Source organism: Pseudomassariella vexata (assembly GCF_002105095.1).
Source record: "Pseudomassariella vexata strain CBS 129021 chromosome Unknown BCR38scaffold_2, whole genome shotgun sequence".
In the NCBI taxonomy this organism is placed as follows: domain Eukaryota; kingdom Fungi; phylum Ascomycota; class Sordariomycetes; order Amphisphaeriales; family Pseudomassariaceae; genus Pseudomassariella; species Pseudomassariella vexata.
This window is the reverse complement of record NW_024467957.1, coordinates 3,207,304-3,224,850: the sequence shown is the minus strand read 5'-3', so window position 1 is coordinate 3,224,850 and position 17,547 is coordinate 3,207,304. Positions and strand designations below refer to the sequence as shown.

General features: G+C 49.7%; 3 protein-coding genes across 3 annotated transcripts; 2 read left to right on the top strand and 1 right to left on the bottom strand.

Moving 5' to 3' along the window:
• Positions 1-8,878: 8,878 nt before the first annotated feature.
• On the top strand, positions 8,879-9,749 carry BCR38DRAFT_503841 (uncharacterized protein; the record flags this gene model as incomplete). The annotated part of the gene is made up of 3 exons (XM_040864887.1): positions 8,879-9,109; positions 9,148-9,506; positions 9,579-9,749. The coding sequence occupies 3 exons, from the start codon at positions 8,879-8,881 to the stop codon at positions 9,685-9,687; spliced, it is 699 nt and encodes a 232-aa protein (XP_040720341.1). The 3' UTR covers positions 9,688-9,749.
• A 1,382-nt stretch (positions 9,750-11,131) lies between these two features.
• BCR38DRAFT_481522 (uncharacterized protein) lies at positions 11,132-11,751 on the bottom strand (the record flags this gene model as incomplete). Its single annotated transcript, XM_040863387.1, has 2 exons — positions 11,132-11,349; positions 11,412-11,751. 2 exons carry the CDS (start codon positions 11,749-11,751, stop codon positions 11,132-11,134), a joined length of 558 nt encoding a protein of 185 aa, XP_040720340.1.
• A 246-nt stretch (positions 11,752-11,997) lies between these two features.
• BCR38DRAFT_455169 (uncharacterized protein) lies at positions 11,998-14,875 on the top strand (the record flags this gene model as incomplete). Its single annotated transcript, XM_040861771.1, has 3 exons — positions 11,998-12,924; positions 12,967-14,191; positions 14,589-14,875. 3 exons carry the CDS (start codon positions 11,998-12,000, stop codon positions 14,873-14,875), a joined length of 2,439 nt encoding a protein of 812 aa, XP_040720339.1.
• Between the last annotated feature and the right edge of the window lie 2,672 nt (positions 14,876-17,547).

Below are 17,547 nucleotides of genomic sequence, written 5' to 3'. Positions count from 1 at the left end.
CCTCAGTAGAAGGCGCTAAGATCCTGCTAAATAACAGAGAACAGATAGCCACCCTACTGCAAGCCCATAGCGTCGAGCAGAGAGATACCTGGGTTCGAGCATATATCCCCAATGTCCCGTACACTCGTCACTGCCTGATTACCGACGCGGAATTGGAAATCACAAACGGGGAGCTAGAGGAGGAAATCCGACTTGCCACGAAACGGCGCCCGGAAAAGGCCTACTTTTCCAAAAAGGACGAGATGGAAAGACTAGGCACGGTAACGGCCTGGTTCAAGGTAGACGCGGCAAAGCAGATACCGCTCCGCACTAGGCTTCTAGGAGCCAACGTATATATCAATCTACGTCTCCCCAAGGAGAAGAAATCAATTGAATGCCACCGCTGCGGTGGCTTCCACAATGCACGCACATGCACCCGGAAGAGAAGGTGCATGAAGTGCAGCTCCGCAACTCACACAACCGACGAGCACCGGGCCCCTTGCGGAGGCACGGAAGGCCTCAACGGATGTGACTGCCCCCTCAAATGCCCAACTTGCAACGGCCCGCACGCGGCTCACGACCCTGCCTGCCCCGCCAGACCCAAAGTGATCCATGGTACGCTCCAGAGAAGGGATCAAGCGCAGCTCCGCGCTATTCGAGCGGAAGGAGAAAGAGCCTGGAAAGCGGCATCCAGCCTCTCGCATCTCCAAGCCAACAGCGAAAACAACGACTGCATCATAGCAAATGCTTAATAGAACCACGCAGCAAATACCCAAAAAGTTACAGATCATGCAAGCCAACGTAGGCAGGAAGGCGAGTGCACACGAGACGGCACTTAACCTGGCCTACGAAGGCCATATCGACATTATACTGATACAGGAGCCTTTCGTCCGATCACAGGAAAGAAGACTCACCCGAACTCACCCAGCCTACGAGACCTTTGCACCAATAGATGACTGGATTGAAAGCAGACCGAGGGTGATAACCTACATACGCAAAGGGACTGGACTTAGAGGGGAGCAATGCCGACCACTATCTGCCCCATCTACAGACCTACTATTCCTTCAGGTCTTATGTGACCGCCACTACCTACTAACAATCATTAACATATACAACGCACCCCAAGCAGCTTCCCAAGGCGGCAAGGCCATTCAAGATATCCTAGGCCAGTACCACCTTGCTCCGCCAAACCGATATATACTAGCAGGGGACTTCAACCTACATCATCCGAACTGGCAACCAACGACGACGTACACCTTCCCAAAGGCCCAGGACTTGGTCGACTGGGCAGAATCTTTCGATCTCGTACTTACATCGCCAATCGGTGAACCGACACATAGGGCAGGTAACGTCCTAGACCTTTCCTGGGCTTCAGCCTCGTTGCCAGGAGTCTCTACAAGCATCGAAACCTCCCTTAACACAACCTCGGACCACGAAACCTTGCTTACCTGGGTTCCACTCCCAGCGCTGGACAAGTCCAAGCCGACCTTAGGCAAATTTCGGCTGGATACGATGGACGAAGAGCTTTTTCTCAGCACCCTACAACGGAACATACAACCAATAAGAGGGACAGTGAGAACGGCAGACGACGCCGAGTCACTGGACCGCGTAGCGCAACAACTGACAAACGCCCTCATCGAAAGCCTTACAGCCTCCACAAAACGATCCAAAGGACTCCGACAAGGACGTGCATACTGGAACGAAGAATGCAAGCGAAAACATCAAGAATTTACTAACAAAAAGAGGGACACAAGAAGGCTTCAAGCTCTAGGGATAACCCGCTCAGAACACCTGGAGGAAATTGAAGCGCTACGGCAGGACTTCGTCCGGAAACTTCACAAGGCGAAGGACAAATATTGGAAAGATAGAATCGCTGCAGCCTCGACCAGTAAAGAAATTTTTGAAATGGCGGGCTGGCATAAAAGTACGGGAAACTTTTATACCCCGCCATTACGCGACCCCGAAAACTCGGACCGATTCATCTCCAAGCCAGACGAAAAGCGAGAATTATTCGCCCGCGTACTCCTCCGAAACACGGACAAGGCCGGCGATATACCCAGCGAGCTGCGAGCACCGGGACCCGATCCGAAGCTCCCTTTCCCCCGTGTCACCGCAAAGGAAGTCCAAAGGGCTATCCTCCAGGCCGGCAACACCAGTCCCGGATCCGATGGCATTACAACTGCAGCCCTAACAACTGCTTGGCCAGTTATCAAAGAAGTAGTCGTTGCGCTCTTCCGAGCCTGCGTCGAAGTTGGATGGCATCCTACATGTTTCAAAGAGGCAACGCTCGTTATTCTGGCCAAGCCAGGCAAAAAGGATAAAACGGCAGTACGCTCATATCGACCTATTGCCCTCCTATCCGTACTTGGGAAAGGCCTTGAAAGAATTATTGCAAAACGCCTCTCCTGGGTCGCAGTAAAGCACCGAGTCCTGCATAGCCAACAATTCGGAGCGCTCCCACAACGATCGTGTAGCGATCTGATTTCAGCTGTAATCCATGATATAGAAACCGCTTGGCAACAAGGAAAATTTACCTCTATGCTGACGATGGACATCAGAGGTGCATTCGACTCCGTCCTACCAGGCAGACTGGCACAGCGCCTCCACCGACAAGGCTGGCCGGAAAACCTGGTACGCTGGGTTTATAGCTTTGCCACGCACCGAAAGGGGAGAATACGGCTAGACGGGGAAACCGGAGACACCTTTGACCTCGAATGTGGACTTCCGCAAGGATCGCCCGTCTCGCCGATCCTCCTCCTTCTATATATCGAGCCCCTATTTAAGCTGGGCACCTGCAGACCTGGACGCAAGCGCTCGCGATTCGGCTACGTGGACGACATAGCTATACTGTCAAGCTCTAGTTCCCTAGAAGAAAATTGCACTATACTGGCCGAAGAGTGGAAAGCAGCACTCGACTGGAGCATGTCTGAGGGTATCACGTTCGACCCCGACAAGACGGAGCTAATACACTTCACAAGAAGAGGGAGAGATGCAAACCCACCCATTACCACTACGCAACAGAATGGAACGATCCACACTGTTCAACCCATCAAAATCGGTGCTGCACTCAGGTGGTTAGGCGTCTACTTCGATAGAAAGCTTAGCTTTAAGGCCCATGTCAAATTCGTCTCAGCTAAAGCTCTACAGGTTGCTAACGGACTCCGGTCGTTAGGAAACACAATCAGAGGGGCCCCAACACGACTACTCCGTCAAGCTGTAATCGCGTGCGTGCTCCCCGTGCAATTCTACGCCTCGGAAGCATGGTGGCCGTCTGCCAGACAGAACAAGAATGGACGCATTATCTCAAACCGGGTCCAATCCCTAGCTGACCAAATGGATCGAACGCAGAATACCGCAATGAGAGCCATGCTCCCTGTATACAGGACCACGCCAATACCGATCCTGCAACGGGAAGCGGCACTACCGCCAGCAGAAATCGCACTCGACGCAAAACTCTATGCGGCTTCTGTTAGATTACACAAACTGGATAGCCGCCATCCCTTACGCAGGAGGCTCAGACATCCTACGGGCCCCGATTCGAGGTTAAGGCGTATGGCGAGCCTAACCCCAGATACTGCAGAATATATAGATCCTCTGCAAATACCGCCCTGGGAGCAGGCTGGCGAATGGTCCATCACCCTCGCCAAGATCGGTTATATCCCAGGACAGTCAAAGGAGGAGGCTGCCCGCTCGTTTCTACAAAGGATAAACGAGTTTTCAAAGCGCGATATAATAATCTATACAGACGGCTCGCTGGCTACCCATAGCGACAGGACCTTAGCTGGAGCAGGCTGGGCTGGTTATCAGGCCGGTAAAAGACTACTCTGCGGGTCCGAATTACTGGGCTCTCAGATAGAGGTATACGATGCGGAAGCCCACGCAGCACTACGGGGGCTTCAGGAGGCTGTAAAGCTTCCGTCCAACAGCATGGCAGATAACATCCACATCTGCCTCGATAATCTCGCGGTTGCGGGTAGGCTCATCTGTCCAAGTCCCGGAAGCAGTCAAGCAAAATTCACCGCCTTCCAAGAGCTGTCCAAAACCTGGTCACAGAGAGAGCGAAAACCCTGGACATCCCCGGGACAAGTGTATATCTGGTGGTGCCCAGGACACGTAGGCATCCCCGGAAACGAAGAAGCAGATGCCCAGGCCAAAGCGGCCTGTGAGCAACCACCCAAGACACAACACCCGGCCTCATTCGCACATATAAAGAGAATCGCGAGATCCTACACTTGGAAGAGTTTCAACGATCGATGGGCCACTACCTGCCCTCAACAGTATCGAGATCTAGGGATCGCTATCCACCCGCGACCCCCCGAACTTGGCCTGCCCCGGCAACACCTAGGCAGATTACTCGCAGCGAGGTCGCACCACGGGGATTTCGTGACCTACCACGAGAGACTCCAGCATCGCGACGCACTGCTCAACTGCGGGTGTGGAAAGACAAAGACACCAGTCCACTTCTACTTTTGCAAGCGCGGCCGCAAGGCCACGCCCGGTCATCTAAAAGCGCATATGGCCAAGAATAGTATAGATTCCCTCCTAGGCACGGCCAAGGGAGCTCGTTTGTTTTGTCAATGGGCGGAGGAGACCAATTTCTTTACTGAGATCTGCCCATCGCACTGAACAGGAATGTTAGATGAAGACAGTCCCCTGTAACATAGATTCGACTAGCATAGACCATGCCGGCACTGCGCCCGGCACGTCTCACGCGATGAGACGTTAAATTTCAATCAATCAATCTATTAGATAGAATATCATGCTTTTACAACCTCACAAATATTCGACCACCTTTGCGTGTAACAACATACAACACTAGGGATTCGCTGGTGGTCACCCACCTAGCTACTAATCTAGCGGTTTACACTCTTGCATTTGGGAATACCGGTGTCCAGAAGTGGATGCTTTTAACATTAGAAATAGCAGTAGATATTGACGACGGGCAGTGAAACCACCCGCAGGTTTAAGGTGTAAGATGATGGCAACGAATAACAAGATCCTCAACAAGACCTTACTATCCGGGAGGTGGAAAGAAATAACAAGATCAAGGGCTCCTTGCCCTGATCGGAACGACAAGTACCTCAACAGGTACTAACAACTGTAGCCTCAGCAGGCTGGGGAAGAAAAGGAACCTCAACAGGTCCTTGAACAATCACCTCAACAGGTGAAAGGTGGGAACAATGGCCTCAGCAGGCACAATCAGATCTATAGGGGCAACAAAAGTACCTCAACAGGTACGTCAGACATTGAATGCCTGTCCAAGTAAAGACAAATTGGTTCAGATTACTGTGGAAAAGGCCGTTTGAATTCCTATATTTTTCTCAAGAGAGTGACTATGTACATAAGGTCTTAAATACCCTTCAAGAACGCGCTTACATAACTCGTCTGAAACCGGAAAAAAAACGAAAACGAGCACCGAAAACCCCTAACCCCACGTCAATATTCCCGAGGCAACACCCCTATTGTCAGGGTACGGCTAGGCCGAAGGCAATAGTACAGAGTGACGGGGAGTAACGGGCGTCCCTCCTACGTAGCACCGGGTGGTCACGGGCGGTCACTGGCGGTCTCAGGTAGGGGTGCCCACGATGATGCATTGATCTCTACTCCTTCCCTATCCTACTTCGAGATGGTCCTTATATAGATAGCTGACCTCCGGACGCGTTTAAATCGAAGGATCGACTATCAGAGAGTCCTCTGCGAAGACCCTGACGCGTATCGCGCGTGGTTTGACCTGGTACGGAATACAATTGCGAAATACGCGATCCAGGAGGAGGATATCTATAACTTCGACGAGACCGGTTTTGTGATGGGCCAAATCTCGTCCGAAATGGTCGTGACGACTTCTGATCGGCGTGGAAGGCCTAGAGCAGCCCAGCAAGGAAATCGGGAATGGGTTACAGTTATTCAAGGCGTTGGGTCGTCCGGTTATGCCCTCCCTCCGTACATCATTTTCGCCGGCAAAACCCACCTCTCGTCATGGTACGAAAACATCCCATTACCGCCTGATTGGGTTATCGCAGTTACTAAAAATGGCTGGACTACGAACGAGAGAGGCGAAGATTGGATAAAACACTTCGATCATCACACCAAGTCTCGTACGAAAGGTACTCATCGCCTATTGATCCTCGACGGTCACGAAAGCCATCACTCGACCGATTTCGAGGTATATTGCAAAGCTAACAATATCGTCACGCTTTTTATGCCTCCTCATTCGTCGCATAAGCTCCAGCCTCTTGATGTTGGTTGTTTTCGCGGGTTAAAAAGAGCGTACGGAAAAGAAATCGAAGATCTCATGCGAGCACATATAAGTCATATCTCGAAAGAAGACTTTTTACCGGCGTTTTTAAACGCGTACAACGCAACTTTCACGGTTTCAAATATCCAAGGAGGTTTCCGAGGGGTAGGAATAGTTCAGTACGATGCAGATTATGTCATATCACAGCTCGATGTGAAATTACATACGCCAACACCTCCGGGTAGCTCGGCTGGTCTCCCGGTCCCTTGGGAATCAAAGACTCCGAACAACCCAACCGAAGCCCAATCACAAACCCATTATGTGAAAAATAGGATTGTATGACATCAAAATAGCTCACCAACGTCAATTTTTGCTGGAATAGATCAGATTGCGCGAGGTACAACGAAGGTTATGCATCGGCTTGCCCTTTTAGAAGGCGAGGTCGAATCACTTCGAAAGGCAAATGAGACCTTACGTCGACGTCGCCGTGCGAAGAAAAAACAGCTACAGAGTGGAGGGTCACTTCGTATACGAGATGGACAGGACCTACAGTCTCAACGAGAGGTTGATGGGCAGTTACATGACGAATTTCGTCAAATTGGTGGTCGTACGAGGCGTTTATGATTAAAATATAAATTAAAATAACCGTGTACGGCGCTGTAGAATCTGCGGCGAGCCCGGACATAATGCGCGCACTTGTGGAAATGATGTAGAGACGTCTGAAGATAACGATTCTGAGTAGTTTCAATTGATGATAGGCGTTGTGGTTGAATTAACTTATACATTGTCGTATAAGGTCTGCCAAAGTGTGCAATTGGACCGTGGACTACGTTAGACAATTCCCGTCTTATCTAACGTCCCACACCTACATCCGGGACACCCCACATGTGGGACGCCCTAAAAATGACACTGTATATTATAACCATTAACTTCAACCTTTTTTTACACTTATTCTAATGCGACTACAATACAGTTTTCACCGTCACTAGGGTTTTCAGACTCGCTAGACTCATCTGTACTATCCTCAATTTCACCAGCCCCGATTTGAGCCTTCCGAATAGCCTTGATATTAGTAAACTTCGAATTCGGGCTCACCTTGACCTTCCTCCGCTTCCTAGCCCTACTAGCCTCGAGCTCTGCCTCTATTGCCTCAATCTTTCGCTGTGCGACAGCTAATTGGTAGTCCTTCTCATCAAAGCCCTTTTGAACTTTCCGAAAGAGTAGCCGCTGGGTATTTGGATCACTATCAAGCTTGCTGAATAAGCTGAGTTGATCTTGGAGCTCATCTCTCCTCCTAGGCGTTGACCAGGCTACTGCTGATATCTCTAACGCCCAGTCCTGACTACCCTTACTATCAGAGTACCCTTTGCAAGTCTGACTAGGCTGTCTGATTGGTGCTGACGTATTCTCAAGGAGCAGGGGGCTCATAAGGGGTCTAGCTAAGCTCGAAGGCCAGAGACCAGTATATTTCTATCCACTGATAATGTTCTTAGCGGTCAATGCTGCTAGACGTGCCTTTCTATAGCAGAGGAGAAAGTTTCTCTTCCCTACGGCAGTAGTAGTATCCCATCGGTCAAGGTAACCAAGCTCCTTCTTATAGGCTGCCTTGAGGGGTCCAAACACTGACTGATCGAGAGGCTGGAGAACGTGGGATGTGTGTGGCGGCAAGAAAAGCAAGTGTATCTTGTTTATGAAGCAGAGGTACATAAACTCTGTCGTTTCGTGGCTACTATGCCCATCTAGGATAAGTAACCTAGTCTCTTCAGGGTCCTCTGGTTGAGTCAAAGGAATAAAGATCTTTTGTAGCCACTCAATAGCGTAGAGTCTGACGTCCACCCATTCTCTGTTGCTGTAAACCTCCAGGCTTCGTATGGAGTCAAGTCCAGAGGAAACCACTGCTGCTGGACAGACTTCCCCTTGTATATCACAAGTGGGTGTAGTGCAGTACCAGTCGCCGAGATACACTCTATAAGAGATGTCCAAGCTCGAGATCCAGGCTGTTTCTTCCGTATAGAACGAGTCTCAGATGATCCTAGAACAAGACCATTTGATCCTCTACCTTCTAGAATACCTGTCTCATCCATATTGTACCGATTCGAGGCCTTAATAGCTTTGATCTCAGGGATAGCGAGGTATTTGAACCATTGCCTGATCACATTAGCTGAGGCTCCATTAATACGCTGGGAATCGATAGCTCTGCTTCTCTGGACCTTGACTGAAGGGTTACTCTTGATAAAGCCTGGACCCAAGTGGTTCGGTGTCTCCGTGGATCTGTAGGATACGCTCGGCGAAGTCTTTGAGCTGTTGATGGGTTGGTGGGAAGCCTAGGGCAGCCTGGATTCGAACCCATTCAGCCAGATGAGATTCCTGGGCTGGAGAGAGCCTCTGGTAGTCAGCGAAGGCTATATCTCTTGACTGGGCTCCCTGAATCTGTCGTGAAAGAGTAGACCTTGGGACACCATGCTCATATGCTGCTTTTCGGAAGCTTTGACCGGTAGCTATTGCTTGAACAGCTCGATAAATATAATCTTCGGTATATTGACTCATATTAGTGTAAATAAGACGTATGTAAAACTTTGTAACGATTGAATCGATATTGGTAAAGATAAAAGAGGTTGAAGTTAGAGGCTAGCGGTGTTGATGAGGCATTTTTGGGTGTCCCACATGTGGGGGTGTCCCGGATGTGGATGTGGGACGTTATGGGTTGAACAATTGAGGCCCATCAGTTTGAATAGAACCATGATCGGAGATGTGGGATTTATGCGTGGCGCCGTTTCGCGACTTGATCCAGCATTCAGTGATTTAAAACAACAGTATCTACTCCCGCCTCCCGGCCGGAATGCCAGTCTGGGCATTCTGCCTTCCGATCCTATTTGTCGGGACACCCAGCAGGCCGTCAGTAAATTCAACACAGGCCACCCTCCATTAAAAAGGCGTGGCCGGGCGACTTCATAGCCTTGCAATATCAAGAGAACGGACATGTCACTCTTTGGGAGAATAAGCCTAGAAACTTTGCGGTATGGATTTATGGCACCTCATCACCTTCTGAGTATGATCGTCTCCTTTCTATCCACCGCGTCTGGGATAGGTCTAGAACGGGAGGGGATAAAAAGGGTGTGCTTTTGGCCACCCGGTCTTTCGACGACGGTAGATGTTACCAGATCAATCATGAGCCAATTTCTTCGGCACGCCAGAAAACTTACTTTAAGGCCCTTATGAACCCTCAGGGCGCTGATCTGTGGTACCAGAACGATTTGCGACTTTCTACGAGCATTCATGATAACTATACGCTGTACTGAGTTTGGGAATGGCCGACTATCTCTACCGATACGATCTCTCAAGGCCGAATGGAAGTTTATATGAGTTGTATGGATGTTCAGATCTTATCGGGCGTTCAGAATGGGACGGTCGTATTCGAGGAGGGCCCAGACCTGAACTTCGCCGGTATTGAGGAACAGATGCTTACAAGTTAGATGTCATAAATGAGTTCTATAATGTCACAGCAATAGTCTTTTCCTGGCCAAGTCTAAAGCAGGTTTTTAGTCAATATATCTCATCACATGAAAATTTTCTCCCAATCCAAATATCTCAAGTGGTATACAGCTTTGAATACCAAAGCACTCCCGTAGGTCCTCCTCAAGGCCCGAAAAGAAACGGTGGTTGTCTACCATCATAATCAAGGCTTTGAAACTACCTTATGCTCTTTCTTGTCTACTTTCGTCACGCGAGAAAACTCTTGCAACTGGGACTTTGGCAATGTCAGAGATGAGGTGTATACACGTGTTATTACATTAAGGTGTTTTCACTTACCTGTTGGGTTTTGGTGATCTTGAAAAGACTTATAGGTCTCCTCTTCTGGACAGAGGATGAACGGCCTGCTCTTTTCAGGATATCTTTCCATGACCCCGCCTCCTTCACTTTCCATGTCTGCCTTGTGGTACGCCTGGGACGGCATTGCGAGGAAGCATTTTCATATTGCTGATACCGGGTGATACTGTTCTTCTCAGTCGGACTTACGGGTGGGTAGACGAGTGGATCAAATAAGGAATTCCATGGCAGCTCGATGTCGGCATGGCTTGTATCGTGGTTGTCAGGTTCTTTGTCCCCGTGATTGTGCTCTGTGGTAGGCTCAGACAGGCTAAAACCTGGCTGGCCGCTAGCCGTACGTGCAAGAGAAGCCATTTTGCGTTAAAATCAGCCAAGAAAGTTAAGAGAAAGGGGGGCAAGCATAGGGGACATTGTGCTTTATAGGGGGCTTCTAATCAGGAGAGCCTTTCGGATCGACCGACTAGGATCCTAGCACATCCCTCGCCACATGAGGAGCAAATCTCTCTACGTTTTTAAAGATACACCGAACTAACCTGTCTGGTACGGAGGACGCTAGGGGTGGATTGCCTTCCATAAATATCCAAGATGGAAATATAGCTAGGTGGTCTACAGTCTGAATGATAATACCCTTTGGGATGTCTGCTAGTTTCCTTAGGTGGATTAATGACCCAAGGCGCTCCCAGTATAGAGTGAAGGCCTGGATGATCTCGACGACGTGTTGCTGGTTGTAGCACTAGGACTAACAGTATCCTTGACCCAATGTGATCCCTGGGTTGATGACCTGATAGATCATGAGGGGGCAGGCGGTGCACCCACTTGATGGCGATGCTACGTCAAGTAAATGGGAAATTTGGCAGCAAACCAGAGCCCTAGGATATTCTATACCTTCCCGAAACTTCCACCACTGTCAGCCTTTACATATGAGGCAGACTTAGGAACTTCCTCTTTATCTGGCAAGTCACAGCCACCTACCGATGGGAAGAGAGCACCAGGGGTTGTTTTGAGCATGCAGTATGTAGCTACCAACAGAGTATTCATGGCAACCGAAACCATTCATTCCTTGCTCCATTTCAAACTTAGGTCCTCTGCCTAATTATGAGGTGCCGAGCCAACGCGGAGATAGAATGCGGACTCGCCCTCCGTAGCACCGGGCTTGTTAATCCCAAAGCACAGGGCGTTATAGGCCGCCTCTGGAATAAGCTCGTCGACAAGGTTGTTGTTGTTCGAATCGCGGGTAAAACGGATGGCATTCTGACCCTCAACTCGCTCGGGCAGCTCCACGCCGGTGTTCTTGGGACCCCAATCTTCTACAAATAAAAGTCAGTTGATATGTGACGAGATGAAAACTCAATCAAGGTTGCACGCTTACCGAACTGAGGCCGCATCGGAATGCTGGCATCGTCGATGAGAATCTGCACAGCCGAGACTTTAGGCTCTTCTCCAGCATTCGGATTCAACAGCTTCTCGCCGTCAAACAATCGCAGATAGCTTTGAACAGCGCGGAGGGCAAAGTCGACATCGCCAGGACGTTCTTTGGTCGCATCCGAAATCGTGGAGCAATAGCCGACCACGGCGTCGTATGGAGTCGTGTAGTTCACGCCTCCGAGAGAGAGGCCGAGAGAGAGGCCGTGAGCTACTGCGCAGCGCGTAGTCGATACGCCTGCGTTGTTGTCACTGGCAGCCGCAGCCAGATGCCATGTTGACGACATTGGAGTGGATTGCTGTTGGTGAAGTGATGATAGCAGAAGCAGGGGTCGGTGTTTGTCATAGAACAAAGAAGTTGGTGTCTGAAAAAGTACCTATAATTTTCAAGCCTCAATAAATCACATGGTGTCCGAGGGGTCATTTTTGCCTTTCGCAGCATTGCCATTACCGGATGACTCCCATTTCCCCTTCATCTTGAAATCGACGTACGTGAGACTGATCGAAGTCTGCACATCCCATCGGTTCTTGCCATGTCTGAACATCTTGGAGAAATCGAGCGACTCCGGCATGAGCTAGAACAAGCAAAGGCGCGAGAGGAACAGCTCAGGCTCCAGGTCCAAGAGACCACGCTGGGAGAGTATCTACACGACTGCCACTTTCACATTTTCAAAGCTCTCCGGATCGCCGACAAGTCCTTATCTTCCACTGGACATGCCACAAGGGTCGATGACAAGCGCTACCCCATGTGGCTTCGTCGTTGGAGCGACTTTACCGACCTCCAGCGAGACCATTTCGACGAGATCAACAGGGCCTTTGGTGACAAGAGATTACTTACTCCATCGATTACTACCCGCCATCAAAAGAAGGTCGCCTGCCGGGCTCCGGTAGCTACTAAAAAAGACATCGACATTTTCAAGAAAGTTACAATCAAATCACCTATATGCGAGATATTCCAGAAGCTAGTCAAAGCCGATCCCTACATATACAGGACGTTCAACTTCACCGAGCTAGGATTCAGTAACAATAGCCGCGAATTGAAGCGGCAGGGCAACGTCGATCAGACCGGAGATTCGGAGCAGGGCCAAGAAATACAGGGGCGCCGACGGCGATCTGGACCAAGCAAACGAGTCGCGTCCGAGCAGAAATTCCAGAAGCCAAGCTACCCTGACAGGCTGGGCATCCGCAAGCACCTGGGAGGTGACCCGAATTTGGTCTTCGTTTACGACTACAAGGCGGCTCATAAACTTACGGTCGAAGATCTCACGTCAGCTCTTATCAAGGAGAAGCTATCTATGGAGGTCGTTCAACGGGTTAACTTGGATACAACCAAAACGGATCCTGAACTAAACGGCCGAGATAAGGCGGAGAAACAAGTTGCTATGGCTTTGACACAGGTGTCTGATTATATGGTTCAACGTGGGGTTGCGTATGGCTATATCACAGCCGGCAAATCCTTAGTTTTGCTTCATATCAGACAAGACGATCTACGGACATTATAGTATCACCTTTGTGTGCCAGATGAAGAAGCGACTGGCGGAAATAGAGATTTTAAGGAATCCTATACCGCAGTAGCTCAACTAGCAAGCTTCTGCCTCTTGGCTCTTAGATCCGACGCTCTCCAAGGACCTGCGCTCAGCAAAGCTGTCGAGAAAGCAAAATCAGAACTACAAATTTGGCCGAAACCTTACAAGGAAGCGGAGGAATATGTCAAGGCTGAGAACATGGATTCTTCATCACCGGCGCCATCATCGCAGGTAACAGCTGGGTCATTATATGAGGATAAGTCGAACATACAACTCACGGCTCGAGAATTCTCCTTACGATCAAGATCGACCTGCCAAGACGCCACGGCGATTCGAAGAGATGACGAGGACGATGACGAGGACGAAGACGACGGCCCCTCCCGAGCTCTGCCAAGAATGCCGGGAAGCACCGGTGCGAACAAGCGGAAGGAAGGGCCGTCGAGCAGCAGCTCCGAGGACGATAATCAGGGGACGTCATCAGACTCTGATTCTCCACCTACTAGGCAATACTGTACGCAGGCTTGCTTATTAGGTCTTAAGAGAGGATGGGATCTTGACGAGAATTGCCCTAACGTGTCCTTACATCGCACTGTCGTAAGTAGCACTCGATACCCTATTAACGCTAGCAAACTTACTTCCCTAGTTGGGGAACGGCTGCACCGAAACCCGTATCGAGACTGCGTCGCACTAGACCCTTACGGTCTCCAAGGCAAGATTGGGGCGATAGGGGCACTCTTCAAGGTTGAACTAGCGCAGTATGGCTACACATTCGTCGGCAAGGGGACGCAGTCGGTCCATTTTCAATATTTGCAACATGAGAGCGTGGTTTATTCGCAGCTTGAAAGGCTTCAAGGCGAGGTGGTCCCGGTGTACCTAGGGATCATCAACCTGGCCAGGCCCTGGGGTTATGTCCTCCCCGGCGGGGCCTGTGTCGTTCACATGATGTTGATGTCGTGGGCCGGCGAGGTGGCAGCGGATGTAAACGTGCCGGACTTAGCGACGGAGCGGAAGCGCTCGTCGCGAGCCGTGTGGGGCGAGGGGGTGGATCATAATGATGAGCGCGAGCCTAACATACTCTGGAACTGGGAGCGCCACCGCGTTATGCTCGTCGACTTTAACCTTGCCGCCCTCCGACCAGTCGTCAAACATAAACGATTGTCGAAGTTGTCTAAGATGGGTAAAAAGAGAAAATCGGAAGAAGGTATTCTTGAGATACTTGGCCGGAAACGTGTAATGATGGGAGGGGACAGTCAGCAGGGGTTAGGAATTTCTGCCCCGCACGTACACCGTATATATCCAAACTACGGCGCCTACTTAAGGTACGTATTCACTCACAATATACTACTTCGGGGTTTAGTAGAGTCTAGGGAAAAGAGAACGTAGTACGGCTAGCTGAAATAGTATATAATACGCTACGATTCACCTAATCTCATAGTGTAGTAATTACGAGTAATCCACTCCAAGTATACGTATCGACACTGATCTTTAGCCCTAACCAGAGTATTCTACGGAATTTATTTCGAGGGGAAGAACTAATATAGATAACTAGAAAACCAATAATAGAAGATAACTAGAGTGCCTGTTTACTGACGCTTGAGGGCCATACCAATTCGGTCAGTTCGGTGGCGTTCTCGCTCGACGGCAGGCTCGTGGCCTCGGGTTCAGACGACCAGACCGTCAAGCTCTGGGCCGCCGACACGGGCGCGCTGCAGCAAACGCTCGAGGGGCACAGGTCTCTCGTCAGGTCGGTGGCGTTCTCGCCCGACGGCCGGCTCGTGGCCTTGGGTTCAGACGATCAGACCGTCAAGCTCTGGGCCGCCGACACGAGCGCCCTGCAGAAGATGGTCGATATTGGTATTACATCACGAAGTCTACTATTCGATAATAATAGCTAATATTTCCTAACTGACGCTGGTGCTATCGCTATTTACGCCTCACAAGAATCGGGTCTGATAAATAATATCACCAACTTATCTCCAACGAACAATGAGACTGCACCTAAGCTTATTCAAGGCGATCGCCTAGGATATGGTCTAAGTATAGACCGGAGCTGGATCACGCACTATGCACAGAGAATTCTCTGGTTGCTACCAGACTTCCGGCTATTATGCTCATATATATTTCGGTCGACAGTGGCTATTGGTTGTGGCTCAGGTAAGGTTAGTATTATGCGTTTTTCACGAGGATAGATTCGAGATTATAGCTGTTAAGTGAAATCTTGGAAACATTTATACACTCTATTATTTTTATTCACCTTGCAGAGGAGGGTCCTAGGGGAGGGGTTGTATATATACTCATAAGTGATATTTCTAGTGCCTCCGAGCATATTTGACAAATACCTTTGATAACATAACTGTGGAAAACAGTGTTCAAGCCCTTTTGTCTCTTTGTCCTTTGGGTTTTAAATCCCATGCCCCTCGTAGGGTACACTTGTTACACGCAAAGGTGGTCAAAGATTTGTGAGGTTGTAAAAAGCATCATTCTATCTAGTCCTATGGAGCACGAAGGTTGGACTTAGTCCCGAAGGGCTAAGTCACGTGGTAACCTTGGTGGTCTTGGCAAAGCCCACCAAGGTTGCCTAACAACACTGTACGAAAGCGGAAGCCGATTTACGTTGCCCCGCTTCCGCCCACGATCAATCATTGCCAGCACGAACAGTACCAAGCTGCAATTCTCAACCAACTGCGGTAAGCTAGATGATTGTGGTTCATTCCTGTGGCTCATACGCCTCATTTTGAATCAATATCATCACAAATGCAGAGTTGCTGCCGCTACACTCTACCACTACGTTTAGCTTCCCATGCGCCGCAATACTGAGCTGGCTGCCCACGACTCTTGGGACCGAACACTTGGGTAGAGACGATATGGGAGCGCTGTTTGCACACAAATATTCTTGCTTACAACTCATGGATGGTGAAAAGGTACATAGAATAGAGGATGAATGCGAAAAGAATCGATTCAATAGGAGTGAGGTTCAAAAATGCGTCAAGCCACATGCTATTAACGGAAACTGTCCATAAAATCATTTGCCATAATTTGGGTCAGTTTATTACGTTAAAATTAGTTGTGTAACGTTAGTCTTACTAATAAAGTTACCTATGTATTTCTTAACTCTTATCACGGAGTTAAACTAGGTTATTAAGCCGGGAATAATCTAACCGCATTGACCACCTTTTTGCATGCACCCCCATTTTGCAGGGAATTTCTACGCCTCAACAACACGACGTCTGTCAATTTACCTCGCAATTGCTCCCTATCTACGTACAAAATGGCTAATCCAGTGGAGAATAGTCTGGACGATTTTGAGCAGCAAATCGAACGCGCTAAAGAGCTTGTCCGTCAGGGCTCTTCCCAGGCCGTAGCAGCTCATCGGTACGGTATCAAGGGGACTACACTGTCCTACCGTATTCGTCACGGTAATTCGTATCGCGACGCGGCCTCCAGCAACAAAAGTTGACTCCAGAGCAAGAGGAGGTTATCGTGAACTGGATCCTATACGAAGAAGTGTGTGGACGGGCTCCTAGCAAGCGTTATGTGGCCGACTTCGCTGCCAAAATCCTCCTTGCTGTGACGAGGCAGAGGCACTGCAAGCTCGAATCAGGGTTGCGACATCAGTCTATCTCTGTTGACGAATACTAAACTGAAGAAGAGAGAGAAAGAGATCTAAGTGCAAGTGCCCTTTCCTACATTATAAGGAAAAGGGCAGCGCGTACAGGTGGGACACCCATACTAGGGTGTCCCTGTCTTCGTCCAGGGGCCCAGGGGCCAGGCATCGTGACCGGCGTCACACTTGCTCAAGGGGATAACAATACACTCGGCCAACACTGGGTGGATCACTTCGGTAGCCGCCATCCACAGATACGTACCAAGATTGGGCGCGTCGTAGATGCTAGCCGAGTTAGAGCGTCCGATTCAAACAAGATCCGAGACTTCTACACCCTCCTCGAACGCTTACGTACGAAGTATCGTATCAAACCCGACAACGAGTATAATATGGATGAGACAGGTGTCCAAGAGGGAGAATCTGGGCATGGTACGGTTATTGGGACGTCTAATTCACGCCGGGTACGCGTATCAAAGTCGGACGCTTCGTCGTGGTGCTCCTGGTTAGAGTACATTTCGCATACCCAACGGGGTACACCTGTCTGCGTATTTTCCGGCAAGAGAGTCCAAGCACAGTGGTTCCCAGACCAAAATATCCCTGAGTGGGAATACACCGCGACGAGTAAGTGCTGGAGTAATAAAGTTATCGCAAATAGGTGGTTAGATCAGGTTTTTCTCCCCGAGACGAAGCCTAGGGGTACCGAATGGCGACTCCTTATCCTCGACGGCCACCAGACACATATCCATGCCGAATTTATGTGGAAAGCCTACTCGAATAGAGTCTTCGTGCTGTATTTACCCTCACATTGCAGTGACGATCTCCAGCCGTGCGATGTCGGGCCGTTCTCACCTTTGAAGACCTACTACCGCCAAGAGCTCAGGGCTTACGCTTCCTACAAGGCTACAGCCCCAATTTACAAGCAACGTATGCTAGAAGCATATCTACGTGCTTCG